Source organism: Branchiostoma floridae, chromosome 2 (assembly GCF_000003815.2).
Source record: "Branchiostoma floridae strain S238N-H82 chromosome 2, Bfl_VNyyK, whole genome shotgun sequence".
Taxonomy (NCBI): Eukaryota; Metazoa; Chordata; class Leptocardii; order Amphioxiformes; family Branchiostomatidae; genus Branchiostoma; species Branchiostoma floridae.
Window position 1 is genome coordinate 27,867,144 of NC_049980.1, and position 17,129 is coordinate 27,884,272.

Sequence of the window (17,129 nt, forward strand, 5' to 3'; positions counted from 1 at the left end):
GAAATTCAATCATTGAGCAATCTGCCAACGAAATCTTTGTTCACTTGGCGGTCTCTCAGCGATCGCAGGCCCTAGAAGTGGAAAACGGTGTTACACCGGGTTCACACGTGGTATATTTTTAAGTCCGTATAATATAAGGTCCGCATCACATTATTAGCCTCTAACAGGCTCCACTGGTTTTGAGCGACGTGTGGAGTCTAGCAGAGGCTAAGACTCCCATACGGAACTCATACGGGCTTGAAATATATACTCACGTGTGAACCCACCTTTACTTACGGCTACTGCTCCAGTGTATGTCTGTTGGAACTAATGTACAAAACGTTAGCCATGTTACGTACGGTTATAAAGACGTCGATTCTTGCGCTTCGGCTCAGGTTGGCGCACTGGGACGTGAACAACGAGATGCTGCATGCCAGCTACTTCATAGACAGGACAGGGGGTCTGCAGATCCGGTACGACATGTTCCGGTGGGCGCAGGAGAAGGACCAGAACGTTAAACTGTTCCTTAACGACTACAACGTCATCAGCTCTAGCCAAGCGACCCAGGTAGTCAGCTAACGCTACCGTCACAATTGTGCCCGTGCAAGTCCGATGTAAAACTAAACATTTGTTCCAGTGGACTGCCGGATATCGCAAAGCTACGTATACCTCTCAGTGCTTTCACGATTATATCAAGGCGTCTATTTATTGCGGGACAAAATATAGCCCGGTAGCCGCATGTTGCTCTACGAGGCCAAATAGGGATCTGGCCCGAAAGTAAGACAAAACAGTCCGTGAACTACCCGGCGGGGCCCCTTTTTCCAGCTGTGACCGACCGATACGTGCTACTTGAGCATGTTAGATGTTGAATTCCAATTGTGCTATTAATAACAATTAAGTCCCATAGTTAGATTATGCATTTAGCACTATTGACATGCTGTAGTCAAGTCAAAATCTGTTCACAACAGGTAGCTTTGCAGTGGCATAAACATAAAGGCAGTAATAAAGAAATGTCTTTTATTTTACTGTATTGCATTGTATTGTATAATTTGATAGTTTCCAAATCATAGCTGTTTCTTGTTTACCCTAACACAGGCTTATGTAGACCAGATCTCTGAGTTCCTCGCTAACGGGGCGCCGGTTGGTGGTATTGGTGTGCAGGGTCACTTCAAAAGTCGTCCTGACCCTGTTCTGATCAAGGTATGTAACAAAAGGGAGTACCTGCTTTCACAATATGTATTTCAAAATGCTTGTAACATGTTGTCTCTCATAACACATTAACACATTGCATTCTTGGTGACTCTTCCTCCTGTAGAGTCGCCTAGATCTCCTTGCCTCCTCCGGGCTTCCTATCTGGGTGACAGAACTGGATTTTACTGAACCCAACGAGTTTGAGAAGGCCGACGGGTACGAGGACGCCATGCGGGCTGCATTCAGCCACCCTGCCGTGGAGGGACTCCTCATCTGGGGGTTCTGGGACCAGGCGCATTGGAGACCAGACGCTGCGCTTGTGAACGGCGACAACTTTCAAGTAAGGATTTATGCCCATTCCACTAGACGGCGATCGAGCTGCGACCTCACTGCGACCTGAATTAGATTTGTGTAATCCTTGATTTCATAGTTGGAATATTATACAATATGTCGAAGAGAGAGAGAGACTGTTAAGACAATAAACACACTAAACGTAAACTATTCTCTCTTTTATTTATCTGTGAAATTTGTGGGGCGTCAAAATTTCGGTCGCAGCGCTTCTGTGGTGAGGTCTTCACGCTAGGTGGAAATGGCGTGTTAGCGTACGTAGAGTGCATCTTTCTGAACGTGCACTCATAACGTAGAGTGCATGATAAGCTCCATGAGCAGCTTTGATGTGTCTATCACCGACATGTTGAGCTCTCATGGACTCTACATGTACATATACATGTGAGTTTGGCGTTCTTGGGCGCAACCTTCACGAAACATAAGTTGAGTACTTTTGTCTGTAGTACTTTTTATATGTTTGCTTAATACATAGAATCAAGTGATGAGGTGGCGAATGCAAATGTACAGTACGTGATTTGTTTTAATTGCATTTTTGTACAGTGTTGATTGCTATATGACATACAAAACAACAACAAACCTGAATAACTTTTAATGTACATCGTCCACTCTGCAGCTAAACGAGGCAGGCCGCCGTTGGCAGCGGCTTGTGTTCCACGACTGGCGCACCAACCTGTCCCTCACGGACGGCATCGTGACGCCAGAAGGCAAGGAGTTCATCTTCCGTGGTTTCCATGGTAACTACGAGGTCAAGGTCAAGAACCACGGCCAGGTCGTGGCCACGAAGACGTTCTACCTACGTCCAGAAGAAGGAAGCCTTGTCATAGATATTGACATAGCCGAAGAAAGCTAGACTAATGACATATCTCTTTGTGAGTAAAACCTACATGTTTCTTTATGTCAGGACAATAAACTTGAACGCTGAAATGACTGCCGCTTTGTGTTGCTTGTTGCTTCCTAGATCACCATCATTAAAGTAAAGATAGTTGTTTTAAATATATAACGATTTACATTTATTGTCTTTCAGTCATGATCATATTTTGCTAAATGAACAGGGTTGTATACCTGGACACCAAGAATAAGCGAAAAAAGAATCTAACTTTCGCTGAAGATCCAGGAAAATAAGCACATAAAATCTAACATTTAATGCATGTACACGTGGTTTTATCAGATAGTTGGGTAGCGACCATTGGAGGTGGAATAAAGCTAAAATGGCCTACAGGTTAATAGGAAAGGACCAACAGGTTGATAGAAAATGACTACATGTTGATAGGAAAGAGCTACAGGTGGATATGAAGGGACTACAGGATGTTAGGTAATATATTTGCTAAGAAAAGGACTACAGGTTGCTAGGAAAAGGTCTAAAGGTTGATAATAAATGTCTACATATTAATCGGAAAGGTCTAGAGGAAATTAATATTTGCTAAGCTGACAAATATTGACCTTTTTAGCTGCTATTGTTCCAATCGATCCATCTAAATTTTAGATTAAAAATACCTAGATACGGCACCGCAACGATCTGAATAACCCTGTAACTACTGAAATCTCTGTCAGCCACAGCTCAGACCATGCTCCGTGCGGTCGCTTGTGTAGCTTTGTTCCTTTGCTGCTGGCTTCACGACGTAGGGGCAGCACCAGAAATATTCCGCAATGCCGGGTTCGAGGGAGCTTTCGGCGCCGATAACTGGTACTGTTCTGGGTGTACTGGAGAGCGTCACACGGACGACAAGGTGGAGGGGGCCGCCAGCATGATGGCGAGGGGGAGGTGGGTGAACTGTCTTAGAATCTATGTGTGTGTGTTTTTTTTTTTTGTAGTGGTGGTCTTAGGGGTGTGGGTGTGTGCGGGGGGAGGACCTTGTTAGATCACATGGTCTGCAATGCAAAAATAAGGGAGACAAAGCAAATAACACCTTTCTACATAAAGATAATGTCTGATCCAGAAAAAATGCATAAAGATAATGAATAATGATGAATAATTATAGTAATGGTGCAAAGGTGAATGTACAAAGTGAAAATTATTTAGATTGTCGGGTTGTCTTATACTGATGTTTGATATTCAGATATTCATAAGAAACATTGCTGCTACTTAGGTCATTGACGGATCTTTTCATTAGATCTGTAACGTTATAAAACTTTAAACATACTAAACATTTTTAGACAGCAGCATTTGTCACTTTTGCCTACATATGTGACGGAAAAGATGCACAAGCACGTCCGTCCTGTGCCAACAAGAAATTTGTAAACACAGCAGCTTTGTTTCCCATGGGCACATGCCTAGGATAAATACAATACATTACACAAAGCTGGACATTACAACTATACTAGCAAAATACATAGAAAAGATTGAACGAACAACAAAGACCAACTTTCATGATGAATTAGTGGTCAACACACTATTTCCACTGTGCCGCTAGAGGCTAGCTAAGCAACACAACATTAATATTTACAGCAATTTATAAACAAAGAACAACTTGTACGTTTTTTGTCATAATTCTACTTCTTGTTGATTATAAAATCACGTATATGAGCAATTACCATCTAGAGGAAAGGGGACCGGGGCCTAGTGTCATTGAAAGCAAGGACATTATATACGTTCGAGATCTAAATTTCTATATCATTTTTACAACACAGGACCGCTATATGGGCCGGCCCGTCGTACGTGCTCCCCTACCGCCGTGGCGTCCTTCCCGGTCAGACGTACGAGTTCCAGATCTTCGTCAAACTGCTGGCGGGAGGGGCGGCTCATGTCGAGGTCAAGGTTAATCTGGCAACTACGTTCGCTGGTGAGTCAAATCATTACGAAGTTGAAATTTTTCAACAGCCCCCTCCCAAAAACAATAAACGTACGTATTGTGGAAATATCAGATTATCAGATTCGAGATCACAAGATTTTCGTCTGATTTATTCAGTCTTATGCGGCTATCAGGCCCATTTATTCTTGACACGTGACGTTTTGCACGTGTGACGTCAGAAATGGGTCAAAGATTTTTGGAAGTCCAAATTGCCCCCGTACCACTTAAGAGAAGGTTGGCGCAGTCCGATAATCGAAAGAAACTGAAAACTTCCCTTGTCAATCTTAGAAATCATAGAGGAATATTTCATAGTGAGTAAAACTTTTGATTTTAGACGGAGATGTGAACTACCGGCAGATGAAGCAGACTGACCACATCAGTCAGAGTCACGGATGGCAGAGAATCGCCACGACCTGGACTGTGCCATGTGAGTTAAAGAATTGAAAGGAAAATTATTGTCTCTGCCACTACGATTAAATTACTCACGGACAGATTGCAACGCATTTAATGAATGTTATAACCAATGTTGGGAAATTTAACAGCTACTCAAGCTGCAATTACTGGATAGATTTTTCAACATATATCAAGTTGCATGTCAGGAATATATCAAACTGCGTGTCTTGAATATATCAAGTTGCATGTCATGAGTAACACTTCTGAATATTTACAGTACCTGGATGTCTAGCCAACATCGACGCATCAGTAATGAGGGTCAGTATTGTCCTCCCGCGATTTCAAATTTGATCGACAAAAACACCATAATAATATTCTGTACTCCAACAAACCTAGCATTTGACAAGGAAGTGACATCTATGCGGCTGTACCTTGAGGGTCCTCCTGTCGATACCGACATCCTCACACTGGCTTCCGAACTGAGCTTGGTAGAAAACCTGCAGGTACGACAGTCGGCGTTTTCAAAACAGTTTTGATCTTATAACTAAGTACACACTATATTGCATTTTTCAAGCAAGCTAACTTTTAGTTTTTGTTACTTTCAAGGAAAGTGCATACGTTTATACGTTCTCTAAAACGTTTTCGGTTAGTTTGTTGATGTAGGTGTGTGCCTTCGGTGATTTGAATGAATGTTAGTGTGTATCAAGACAACTCCAAAGGACAGACATGCAGGAAGTAGAGGTCAAAAGGTAATAGAGATAGTCATTAAGCAGTCATGACGGTACCTGATATGAAAGATGCTACTAATTTATGGGGAGGTATAGCTTTTGGTCCATCTGTTTGTCTTTGGTTCCATATGCTACTTTTCGATTGAACATTAAAATGATATTCTGAACAGACAGTCTCCGGTTCTGAGATGGTGACCAATCCCGGCCTTGAGGGTGACCTGAGCGGCTGGTACTGCATGTCGTGTACAGGTGTGCATTACACACAGTACACACATGATGGAGGCGGGGCTATGCTGGCTCAGGACAGGTATAGCACATTGTACACAAAACTCAATTCAACAATGATTACTATGGCAATAATTGATATTACAAAACATTTAGAAACTAATACCGTCCCAAACATACATCATTAACCGACAAGCTGGCTTTGAGTCCCTTGACCCTTCTCAAGAAACCACCAACGTCTGCGTATACGTCACATGCCCTGAAAAAAGAGCTACATCCACAAAAGATATTTTAAACGTTAACTTTATGTCCTGGTAAACTCATCTGCAGAAACTTTGGAAAGGCAGATATACAGAACAAATTTAACAACAGCAACAATAAAAATGTATCCCATGACCCTTTCTGTTCTGTATCATATAGGACTGCAGAATGGGCGGGTCCATCTCAGGACCTAGCCTGGGGGTCCGCCATTAAGAGCGGATATACCTATATGTTCACCATGTGGGTCAAGGTGCTGGATGGTGGAAGCACGACCTATAATGTCATGGCCAAGCTGAATATTGGATTTAAAGGTATACAATCACTCACTGTTTTCATGAAATGCATTGCATATGCGATTGCATGCGTTTTCTTGAAGTACATTTGTTTGTTTGTTTGTTTGTTTGCTTGTTCAATTTTTTCATGGGTGTTTGCTTGTCATTGGGCCTCGAGCAGAGTTTCATCTTGAAGCTTGGCTACTCACACTGATAACATTGACCGCAAATAGAAGACTTGGTAAATTATTTGAAGCTTGACAACTCCCCTTGAAGGCAGTCCTAAAATGACATTACAGGTGTGTATCAAACACTCTAAATGATGTTGATCAATTTCTGTTCTCAGACGGAACACAGAGTTGGTTGAACATAGTTTCCTCAGCAGTTTCGGCTGCGGACGGCTGGACCAGACTTTCCGCTGGGTACACCGTGGATGGTAGGTATATCAATATTCTAAGTTGTAGTGCGACTGGTTATATCACTTAGAGATATGGAGTTCTTCCTATTCTATCTCGTGACAGAATAGTACGGGCCATGACCTAATGATCATCATCCATGCTTATTTGCAACCTTTTCGGTCCCATTATTTCAGGCATTCACGTACGCGCAATAGGGACAAAACGGGACAACGAGAAAGAGAAGTAACGAGAGACGGAAGAGAGTGAAAAGACAGAGACACACACAGAAAATCTAAAACAACACACCACTTACCCTAATATGTGGAGTATATACATACGGAATTTTATGGCAGCAAAGGGTGGTCTATGACAACAATTACTTTATCATTTTTTCCAGATTACGGAGACACCGTGAGTAGTGTGCGGCTGTACGCGGAAGGCCCTCCGGCTGACGTACGCTTCCTCATCGATGACGTGTCCCTCCTGTCGTTCATGGACGTGTCGCAAGGCGACTGGAAGTCCGAGGCGAACACAAGGATCGAGCAATTACGCAAACGATACGTCACGCTCAGGTCAGTACATTGTAACTGCGATACGGCATGAAGCTCCTGAAATATCCATTACATGTTTTATTTAGCCAGAGTGGTCCGTCTTCATGACATGGCACTGTTTGTCAGCTGTTGTACGGATTGACTTAAAGTTGCTGCAGCTAAACAGACTGACTTAAACTCGAGTGGGGAGATCTACGTATAGAATTGTGATGAATGACACTATTGTAAGGTTCAGATTGTATTGTAATTGTATTTCTAGTGTTAGAGGCTTTGATTCAGGCGGATTTTAAATGAAATACAGCAACATGTGCAAAATCAAGCATTCTTTTTCGTGTAAAATTGCAGGGTGCAGACTCCAAACGCACAAGGCATAAGTGTGGAGGTATGTGTTTAGAAACGGTATTCTTTTCAAATGCTCGATAATACGATCTCTCTTGTTTAGTTTTTGTCCTACATCTGATTTAAAAGAGCAGATTTTCTGCGAAATAGTCGACTACTAGTACTATTGGGTGCTCGACTATCCAAATAAAAGAATATATTATGATGTCACAGATCGTAACCTTTTGATAATTGAAGAAACAGATATATGTTTCACCTCACAGATCTCCCAAACGAAGTCTCACTTCGCCTTTGGCTCGGCTGTCAATGCCTGGAGAATGCCTTCCGACAGTCGGTACGCAAACTTCTTCTTCGACAACTTCGAGTGGGCCGTTCTGGAGAGCAACCTCAAATGGAAGCAAAACGAGCCTCAAGAAGTAAGTTAGTCTCCAATCACCTTCTGTTCACAGCTGCATTATGTTACAGATCGCGCAAACCAAATCCCACTTCGCCTTTGGCTCGGCGGTAAACGCCTGGCAAATGCCGTCCAACGGCGGGTACGCGGACTTCTTCTTCGACAACTTCGAGTGGGCCGTGCTTAAAGCTAACCACAAATGGCAGCAGAATGAGCCTCAGGAAGTAAGTTGGTGCTTAAAATAGATGTAAAAGTTTGATAAAGATAATTGGTGATCTAAATGCCGGGAGTCATACATGTGTGATTGTTGTTTTTCAGGGTCAGCTGGAATGGACACGTGCTGACCGGACAATGCAGATGCTGGAGAGTCGTGGGTAAGAAGTAAATCAAAATGTAGATTTTGTTTGCTTGATCATCAAGATTTGTTAATTCACGAAAAGGTCACAGGCCGTTCTTCAATGATGTCAGCAGAGAGGAGATTAGTGTGAAACAAAACTGACAAAGATATGTCAAAAAATGATATGTCCCTAGTACTTACACATGCTTGGTACCACACAGACACACACCAGAGTGAAAATTAGCGTATGGTGCTTGACCGTTCGTTCTGTTTATATTTGTGATACTGTGTGGGTCCCTTAAGAGGTCGTGCGTCTGTCTCATTGTAGACTGTTGTAAAATTTGTGAACACGGTATACAGTAGCTTATAGATCTTTTCTCGCATTTCAGAGTCTCCATCCGCGGCCACTGCGTGTTCTGGGCGGTGCCGGATTACGTGCCGGACTGGCTGAAAGGCTACTCCGCGGCTGAGGTAGAGCAGAAGTGCTGGAAGAGAGTGGACGACGTCGTGGGGCGATATGCCGGAAGGTACACGTCTTTACCACTCCTTGATGTATTCATTTTAGCAGTGCATCACATTGTAGCTTTAAAAATCAGACTTAACGCTTTACATGTCCAACTCCTATACAGTATTGAACTACGAAAACACAAACACAAAATGTAAACCTTTTTCTGCCGTGACATCAATCGTGTAGCACTTTATTACACTTAAGTCAAATCACTATCAAGCCCAGTTAACGATAGGAAATCATCCATTTGTTCTTAAGTTAAGTAACACTTTTGTTATCAAATATATGTTTTAGTTATTTTTAACCCTGGAGGATTATTCTTGGCTTAAGAGAATCTCAATAAACACAACAATCACAAACATGGCAACATAGCCTTGTTAGACATTGAACTGTTCAATCGATCAAGGGTATTGGAAATAATTTGCTACTAGTATCTATCATTTTCGTTCCCTTCGTGTACAATTTTCTTGATTTTCAAACTTCGTTTTACAAGCTACGATGCTGCCATGAACTGTTAAGGTACAAACACTTGGTACCTTTGCCGTTTCTGTCCATCTGTCAGGTTGGCTCACTGGGACGTCAACAACGAGATGCTGCACGGAAGTTTCTTCAGGGACAAGACTGGCAGCTCCCAGATCCGGTACGAGATGTTCCGGAAAGTGAAGGAGAAGGACCCAAGCGCTAAACTCTTCCTCAACGACTACAACGTCGTCACTGGTTATTGGTCAACTCGGGTAAGTTTTACTGCTGTTACAAGAGGATATTGTGTTGTTTCCCATCATTTCTTTGCGTAGAATATATACTTATATCTTATTATAGTTTGGGTTAAATACCTGGCTGTTCAGTCCAGTTGTTCAGTCCATGTTGAAAGGTAGTGGATGCCATCCTGAATAGCTTCAAAACTTTATACAGTTTTACTGCTAATTCTTACCTCACGTATCTTATTAGCTGGATGTCTAACCTAGCCTGGGTACCATCCGATTTCTACCGGGGCACCTTACACTCGCTTCCCTAAAGAACTAGGGTAGCGAGTGTAAGGAGCCCCGGGAGAAATCGGATGGCACCCAGGCTAACCTTCATCAAAGCCTTACATGTAAATCTTTCAACTCTTTTTACATATCATTGATATGTCGTTTATCTTCCATCTCGGGTGATAGGATTATGCCAACCAGATTACAGAGTTTATCAACAATGGAGCGCCGGTGGAGGGAGTCGGTGCCCAAGGACACTTCGGCGGCCGCCCTAACCCCACTAACGTTCTGGTAGGTCTAATTCCGGTCAAAATAATGACACTCATGTTTCCTTATTCACAATGTCAAAGCTATCCCGTTTCGTTTTCGTTCCTACCTCAGGCATCATAAAACATTACATTTCACCCTCTGCAGTCTAAGCTGTTGCATCCCGGTTTTGAAATAAATTTATCCTTATTTTCCTCCCTGAGATATAACTTGACTTTCATCCAATTACTTCAATTGAATCTAGGTTTGAAAAGGATTGGGAAAGAGAACTACTTTTGAATGAAATGTGACGTTTTGTCTAGCACTGCCTCAACACGCTGTCCTCCCGTGGCCTCCCCGTCTGGATAACCGAGCTGGATATAAACGAGCCTGACGAGTACGTTAGAGCGGACGGGTACGAGGACAGTCTGACGGCCTTCTTCAGTCACCCGGGGGTGGAGGGGGTTCTGCTGTGGGGGTTCTGGGACCAGTCCCACTGGAAACCTGACGCTGCACTGGTGAATGGAGACAGTTTTCAGGTACTTGTTTTTTTTTTCACTGGCATCGGAATTACTTTCACAAATGTTTAACCTCTAAGCAGATCTTCTGATGGCAGAAACGCGATATAGCAAAGCTGGTATCCATAATGCCACCGATGGCAGTATGGACACTGTTTGTGTCTATACAGTGTCTCTACCATAAGAAGATCTGCTTCGAGATTAATCAATGTGTTCTTAAAGTATCGTTAGCTATAATAAGAAAAGTATAAGAACTAAAAACCGCTAAAAGTAAAGAAAATGACTGTAACATTTTTGTTGAGCCCCAAAGGTTTTTTGGACTGAGAAAAAGATTAAATGAGATGAAATAAGATGAAGGGCCGTCATTTCGTAATAATTCTTTGTAACTGCACATTGTCTAACTTCGCCAGTCCATGCTTCATGCTCAACTCTTGTTAATTACTGCATCTGTACAGAGGCAACTAAGGTAGAATACTAAGGTAAAAGCCAAACAATATACCAGAATAATCATAAACCCGTGTACGTACCTTGCAGATCAACGAGGCCGGTCGCCGTTGGCAGCGGCTCGTCTTCCACGACTGGCGCACCAACCTGTCCCTCACGGACGGCATCGTGACGCCAGAAGGCAAGGAGTTCATCTTCCGTGGTTTCCATGGCAACTACGAGGTCACAGTCAAGAACCATGGCCAGGTCGTGGCCACGAAGACGTTCTACTTGTCCCCAGGAGCCGGCTCCTTGACTGTGGATGTGGACATGCCGAATGACATCATTGTTGGCTGAAGAAGGACAGTCAACGCATCATAGTGTTGTTTGCTTTGTTATTGTTGCCATACATTGTACCATGTGCAACTATTGAGCAATAAAGTTCATTCATTAGTCTTGATTATTTATCACATTTATTTATCTCTAGCCCTGAATAGTGTTTTAGGACAGAAAACGTGATAGTTGAAAAAGTTGCGATAACTTATTTCGAGCAGTTATTACAATAATTGTCTATATAGATATAGTATACTAGTGAATTAATGTGATGGATTGGTGCTATCACATTTTTCCCTATTGGACACAAATTTAGACATTACATAAGAGTTAGTGAATAAAAAAGACGCAATTTTTCTTGTAATTAATGTTTGTTTCCACTGTTGAAACTTTGAAAAATGATTTTGACCATTACAAAACTATAATACAAAATGTAATACTCATTAGTACTGGCACTCGTGGATTGTATGGGAAGTGTTAGATCAGGAATTGTGTTTCATTGAACTTTTGACCACGAGTCGAATTACATTTGTACGGCCCTTTGAAACAAGTAACCCCGCAATGAACAAGGCAGTCAGGGATATCGGACGCTACCTGGCGGAACCTACAGGAACTGCAAAGCTCCGAACAGTGGTCACAGTTCTCTTGACTTTTGAATAAATAAAAAAAAATGCAATACCGGAGACGTGTGTTTGCCAGCACGTGTGTTTTATAGGCGCAGTAGGAAGCGTCTGTTTTTGAAAGGAATCAATATTGTCGATAACTCTATTGACCAATTTGCACTCAGCCTACATGAAAGGGCATTCGGATATCCTCTGCACCGTCCTCGGTGTTGTTTATAACTGTAAGTAGAGCCAGGCCCCCGGTAACAAAGCCACGGACGGTCCTAACCAAGATGTACCGTTTGCTTGTCTGGGGAGCTTTGCTCCTTTGCTGTAATCTGTGCGATGTGAGAGCACAGACGGAGATATTCCGTAATGCCGGTTTCGAGGCTCCGCTCGGCCCTGACAACTGGTACTGCTCTGGCTGCACGGGGGAACAGTACGGGGGCGACAAGGTGGAGGGGGCTGTGAGCATGCGGGCAACTCAGAGGTGAGGGTGGAACATATATCATTCAAACAGGTTAGTTATTGTAAAACTAGTTCCACTATGGAATAGCAGTTTAACTGGCGTTATGGAAGCGTTAGATTTAGACCTTTCCCTTTTGTATATCCCGTGTGGACCACTGAGCGACCGAGACTTAGAAGATCGCTTAACGAATCCCATGTGTTTTTTTTTTGTAAGTTAAATCATACTATAACATCTTCTCATTATGAAATCAATGGTCACAAAGAAATTTTGGTCGCTGTACGCTCGGTTAGCGATGGCCAATTGTCATGATATATAGGACTAGGCTGGTGATCAAACTCACGAGCTACCGGATACATGGCACTCTAGACCATAGAACCAGTCTTCCTATTGTGCTAAAAAAAGCACATGTGCTGGTTATCTTGCGTCTCCGTAATGACTGCTTAGGTGTTTGCATTGTAGAAGAGTCGAGAGGACGATGACATTGTTCCCTAAAATATAGGTTAAACATATTGCGGTTTCCTAAAATATAGGTTAAACATATTGCGGTTCACTTCGTGGCTTAACAACCCTAAGGTGAGTGCATCGTGTATTGTAAAGCGATCTGTCCTTTTTTTCTCCTTTTTTTTCTCATTGAACGAAAGACCCTCCAAAGTGTTGACGTTGCTGTTGCTATTGCTGTTATTTGTGTTTGTCGTCGGCGGTGCTGTTGCTTTTACCATTTACATTGTTCTTATCATTTTTGACTTTTTTTGTAATTGATTTTTTTTTGCCGTTGTTCGTGAACCAGACGGGCCACCTGGGCCGGCCCCGCCTACGATCTTGCGTACGGAAGTGACGTCATCTCTGACCGGACGTACGACTTCCAGATCTACGTACAGCTGGCATCGGGCGGTGACGTCAAACATCCGGTCAAAGTCACAGTTAGGATAGAGTTTTCAGGTGAGTTGTCAACTCAAAAAGGTTGATGCCTGAAGAATTATAACTTTGCAACACGCTGTAATGCATTGCCAAGTTTTTCAACGGTTTATTATAGACTTCGATTTACAATAAGGCTATGTTGATTTCATAACATGGATGACATCGTCTGTGAATCCCAGAACTGGTGCGAACGTGCGAACAAAGAACGTTTGACAAAATACAAAAGGTTTGACAAAGATATACCTTCAATATCTTCATATCAAAGTGGTCAGGAAGGTTGAACAAATGGCCGATCACACAGACAACGGTATACCGAATGATAGATCGTTTATTTTTGTTCTTCCACATTATCTTCTTTGTTTTTGGCATTCTACAACACCAGTATCCGTTTTTCGATATCATCTATACAATGTATGATATGAAATTGACTGACTGACTGCTTATTTTTCATTTTGATTTGGGACATGCCGAAAATCGATGCGCCCGTGGATGTCATCCATATAATCAGACTGAACATATTTCAGCCTATATACCTATCACCCTGCTGAAGATGCCAGTATGGCCCACGGGCTATATAGAAACATGGGAGAGATGGGTACTGTGGGAAGGAACTAATGTATATGGGAAATATCGTGCACTGATGCCATAAAAGGATTTTTAAAAAAACAAAGGTCTACCGAAAATAGTTTCATCAGGTTGGTAGAATATAGGATATGGGAGAATTTTTTTACTTCTAAGCTTCTAACTGGAGTTCTGCTTCTCAGCGCTATATGTAGCCAGTAAGAAGGTCTGTGACGAAGGTGTCTGAGAGACATCGAAACTTAAGCAATGTAAGTACCTACTGGTTGAATGTGTAAAAAGGATTCTCCTATATCCATTTTCATTTTCATCCAACAAAGGTCTAGTTTGAAAAAAAATGCCTCTTTCCATGTTTGCAGACGGAGAAACCTTCCACCGGCAGCTCGCGCTGCTGAGCGACGTGAGTCAGACAGACGGCTGGCAGCAGATTGCCGCGACATTGACCGTGCCGGGTACGTACCCTCAGCACAGCATAATGTCAGGGATGATATGTACATAGGTGTTAAATATCTGCTTTTCTCTAATGTTTAATACTACCGACATTCAAATAGAATGTCTGCAAGGTTGATTGCTCTCCAAGCAGACGCATGGCCCAGCTGTTTCATGTATGGCGTATGTTATGCGTTTTTATCAGGCATTCTATTCAAAATACAAAGTCCGATAAAAATGGATAGAAACAAATAAAGAAAAGTCGGAACCTTTTCTTAGATAACAAAGTTGATCAGATATAAAGAATTGAACTGAATCAAATTGAATTGGAAAACAAAGAGGCACCTCATCATGTACGTTTTAGAAGGACATTTGAAAATTCTAAAACCCAGCAAATTTTTAACATCAAAATCTTCAAGGGTACAACACACCACGATGCTGTATATTTTAGCAGAAATGAGGTTACTGTCGAAATGATACAGGTACATATGCTATAGATAGTTGATAGACATTTTCGTTATCAGATTGGGTACCTACTGGCTGCAAAAATAAATCAAGGTCATAATGAAATATAACTGTGGCTTTCTATAAAAAGCACCTGAATATCAACGATTTTGTCGATGTCTCAGTTTTCGACAAGCCGGTGACGTCCTTGCACCTGTATGTGTCGGGACCTCCGAGTTGGATCGACCTACTCGTGGACAGATCGTCTCTGACAGAGTCGGGCCCGGGTATTGTCGATACCTTTGCGGTATGTTCATTACGGTTAGGGCACATAACAAAGATTTGTAAATTTTTTTATAAGACTAACGTTATATTTTCGATGTCAGATCAAGAAATCAGATCTGTGCTTTATCTCTCTCTTTCTCCCTATTTCTCTCTCTTTCTCTCGTTCTCGTTCTCGTTCTCTTTCTCTCTCTCTCCCTCTCTATCTCTCTCTTTCTCTCTCTCTGTCTGCCCGTCTGTTTCTCTCCCTCTATCTGTCTCACACACATTTATGCGATATTGCTTAGTTTACCTAGTAGATGGACATTCGAAAACACACAGATAACAGATAAAGAGGAAGTCCCTTTATGCGTACCATGCCAGATGTCGTTAAGATATTATTTACTACAAATAACCGTATCCTGTTCCATGAATTTCCAGGCTGACACCGAACTGCTCTCTAACCCGGGGTTTGAGTCCTCCCTGGACCCCTGGGAGTGCCGTGGATGTACCGGTGTGCAGTACACCACGGACTGCTATGGTGGCGCTTCATGCATGCTGGCTCAGGAGAGGTACTGTGGATCTGTTTCTTGGCCATAGCTAATGTCCCAGCGAGACCACTATTCCAGTAGGACGGTTACCTCGCTGCGACCGACCTGCGGCAGACCGAATTTCATTGATAAAAAGGAACATTTTCACGTTTTGTGTATGTTTTTTGTTTATGTATTTTCAGTAATGCTTTACATTTTGCAGCATATTGCAATTATGAGGTCAGGGCTTACACAGCTTGATTAAGGTCGCAGCGAGGTCGGAGCACGCAGCGGAGCGGCATTGAATGTAATGTGGAAGGTATCAAATCATATTGAATTGGTTCCATCAAGACAGCACTGATCATGACTAGAAACAGAGCGAGAACAAAGCGTTTTCGTTGGCTAGTAGCACGATGCTGCTTTGCTATTATACGAGGGTGAGTCAGAAAGTAATGCAAGTGGTTTCATAACAGACTCGTTTTTTGATCGAATGAGTTGAAATTTGGCACAAAGGTAGAAACATATCTCTTCTTGAGATTGAAATATCTAAAGTTGTTGCTCATTATTTTATAAGTTACTGAGCTGCTTTCAAGTCGACCACACCCTTGGAGTCCCGTCAGAAGAAAAGTGATGTCCAGTTAACGTACAATTAAGGATTTCCCTAAACTAATTTTTACCATTGTAGAAGACGGAACCTGCACATGTAATGAGCTACATTTCCCTATAGGCCACATGCTTAATTTAAACTCTAAAATCCGACCAGTTTTTCTTTTTTCGTTGCTGGTGTAGAGTGAGGTATACGGGGTCGTCAAGGTCATGAGATTTGCGGTGTTATGATTAAAGTTTCTGTAGCCTTCTTTCCCGTTAACAAAGACAAATAAAACTTAGCATTCTTTTTGGCCTTCAAACAGTTAATAACTGTGTAAAGTTTAGTTTCTTTTGGCTAATGGAAAAGTAGTCTTTCAACCAACAACTCACGAATTCGTGTATACATCCAACAGCTTTATAACACAACTTACTCCATCCTAGCAGCTGTAAATAAAGAACCATTTAGAGTTCAGAGATGAAAATTGGCACGCAACCTATATAGACATTTGGTATCATATATGTGCAATTTCAATCTCCTAAAATGATTTTTAATGGGTCAGATCTAGAGGAATTCATAGTCTGACAAGCTACCAAGGGTGTGTTCGTCTTTAAATCAACTCTGTTGCTCATAAAATGAGAAAGACCAAATTTAAAACATTCAATCTCAAGAGGACATGTGCTTCTACCTTTGTGCCAAATTTCAACTCATTCGATCGAAAAACGAGTCTGTTATGAAACCACTTGCATTACTTTCTGACTCACCCTCGTATGCTCGCACTAATTAATAGGTAGCATATACGTATAAGTAGGCATACGAGATCACCCCTATTCTTTTAGACAAGTGTAACGTTACTGGGTCCTTTGTCGTTTGTCTCTTGAAACCCGCGCCTAAAGCTCACTTGCATCTCGGACTGTAGGATGGACGTCACCGTTTGAGGCCGTATATCTTTGATATCAGGTCAAAGGCGACCAGAGTATACATTTTGGGCATAAGATAGTCAACAAGAAAACTCTACAGTTAAACGTAGAGGTGCACTAGAGTTTATTCTGCTATTCTGGTCTCATTGATACAAACCGTTACTAAATTACATTAATTTTGGGCGGA

General features: G+C 42.1%; 3 protein-coding genes across 3 annotated transcripts in view; all 3 read left to right on the plus strand.

Annotated features, from left to right (window-relative positions):
• The first annotated feature begins 393 nt into the window (after positions 1–393).
• On the plus strand, positions 394–2,432 carry LOC118410331 (endo-1,4-beta-xylanase 1-like). The gene is made up of 4 exons (XM_035811947.1): positions 394–546; positions 1,075–1,179; positions 1,295–1,510; positions 2,132–2,432. The coding sequence occupies exons 1-4, from the start codon at positions 403–405 to the stop codon at positions 2,366–2,368; spliced, it is 702 nt and encodes a 233-aa protein (XP_035667840.1). The 5' UTR covers positions 394–402; the 3' UTR covers positions 2,369–2,432.
• A 534-nt stretch (positions 2,433–2,966) lies between these two features.
• Positions 2,967–11,228, plus strand: LOC118409120 (endo-1,4-beta-xylanase 1-like). The gene is made up of 16 exons (XM_035809987.1): positions 2,967–3,280; positions 4,147–4,298; positions 4,642–4,734; positions 5,097–5,203; positions 5,599–5,735; positions 6,074–6,225; positions 6,533–6,622; positions 6,982–7,156; positions 7,481–7,517; positions 7,738–7,890; positions 8,187–8,242; positions 8,595–8,732; positions 9,276–9,447; positions 9,871–9,975; positions 10,254–10,469; positions 10,983–11,228. Exons 1-16 carry the CDS (start codon positions 3,084–3,086, stop codon positions 11,226–11,228), a joined length of 2,226 nt encoding a protein of 741 aa, XP_035665880.1. The 5' UTR covers positions 2,967–3,083.
• A 776-nt stretch (positions 11,229–12,004) lies between these two features.
• LOC118409121 (endo-1,4-beta-xylanase 2-like) overlaps positions 12,005–17,129 on the plus strand; it is a gene marked incomplete at its 3' end in the record, with an annotated part of 12,319 nt that continues 7,194 nt past the window's right edge. Inside the window, exons 1-5 of the mRNA XM_035809988.1 lie at positions 12,005–12,296; positions 13,063–13,214; positions 14,132–14,224; positions 14,831–14,952; positions 15,348–15,478. Of these exons, the coding sequence (XP_035665881.1) occupies positions 12,100–12,296; positions 13,063–13,214; positions 14,132–14,224; positions 14,831–14,952; positions 15,348–15,478 (695 nt within the window). The remainder of the gene's footprint in view (positions 12,297–13,062; positions 13,215–14,131; positions 14,225–14,830; positions 14,953–15,347; positions 15,479–17,129) is intronic.

What these genes read in the sequence shown, in the direction of transcription:
- LOC118409120 (XM_035809987.1), top strand. Translation starts at nt 3,084, where the DNA reads ATGCTCCGTGCGGTCGCTTGTGTAGCTTTGTTCCTTTGCTGCTGGCTT. An exon ending in CGCTGGGTACACCGTGGATG is followed by an intron (nt 6,623 to 6,981) that starts GTAGGTATATCA and finishes CATTTTTTCCAG; the next exon opens with ATTACGGAGACACCGTGAGT. An exon ending in CTAACCCCACTAACGTTCTG is followed by an intron (nt 9,976 to 10,253) that starts GTAGGTCTAATT and finishes CGTTTTGTCTAG; the next exon opens with CACTGCCTCAACACGCTGTC.
- LOC118410331 (XM_035811947.1), top strand. Translation starts at nt 403, where the DNA reads ATGCTGCATGCCAGCTACTTCATAGACAGGACAGGGGGTCTGCAGATC. An exon ending in GCTCTAGCCAAGCGACCCAG is followed by an intron (nt 547 to 1,074) that starts GTAGTCAGCTAA and finishes ACCCTAACACAG; the next exon opens with GCTTATGTAGACCAGATCTC. An exon ending in TGAACGGCGACAACTTTCAA is followed by an intron (nt 1,511 to 2,131) that starts GTAAGGATTTAT and finishes TCCACTCTGCAG; the next exon opens with CTAAACGAGGCAGGCCGCCG.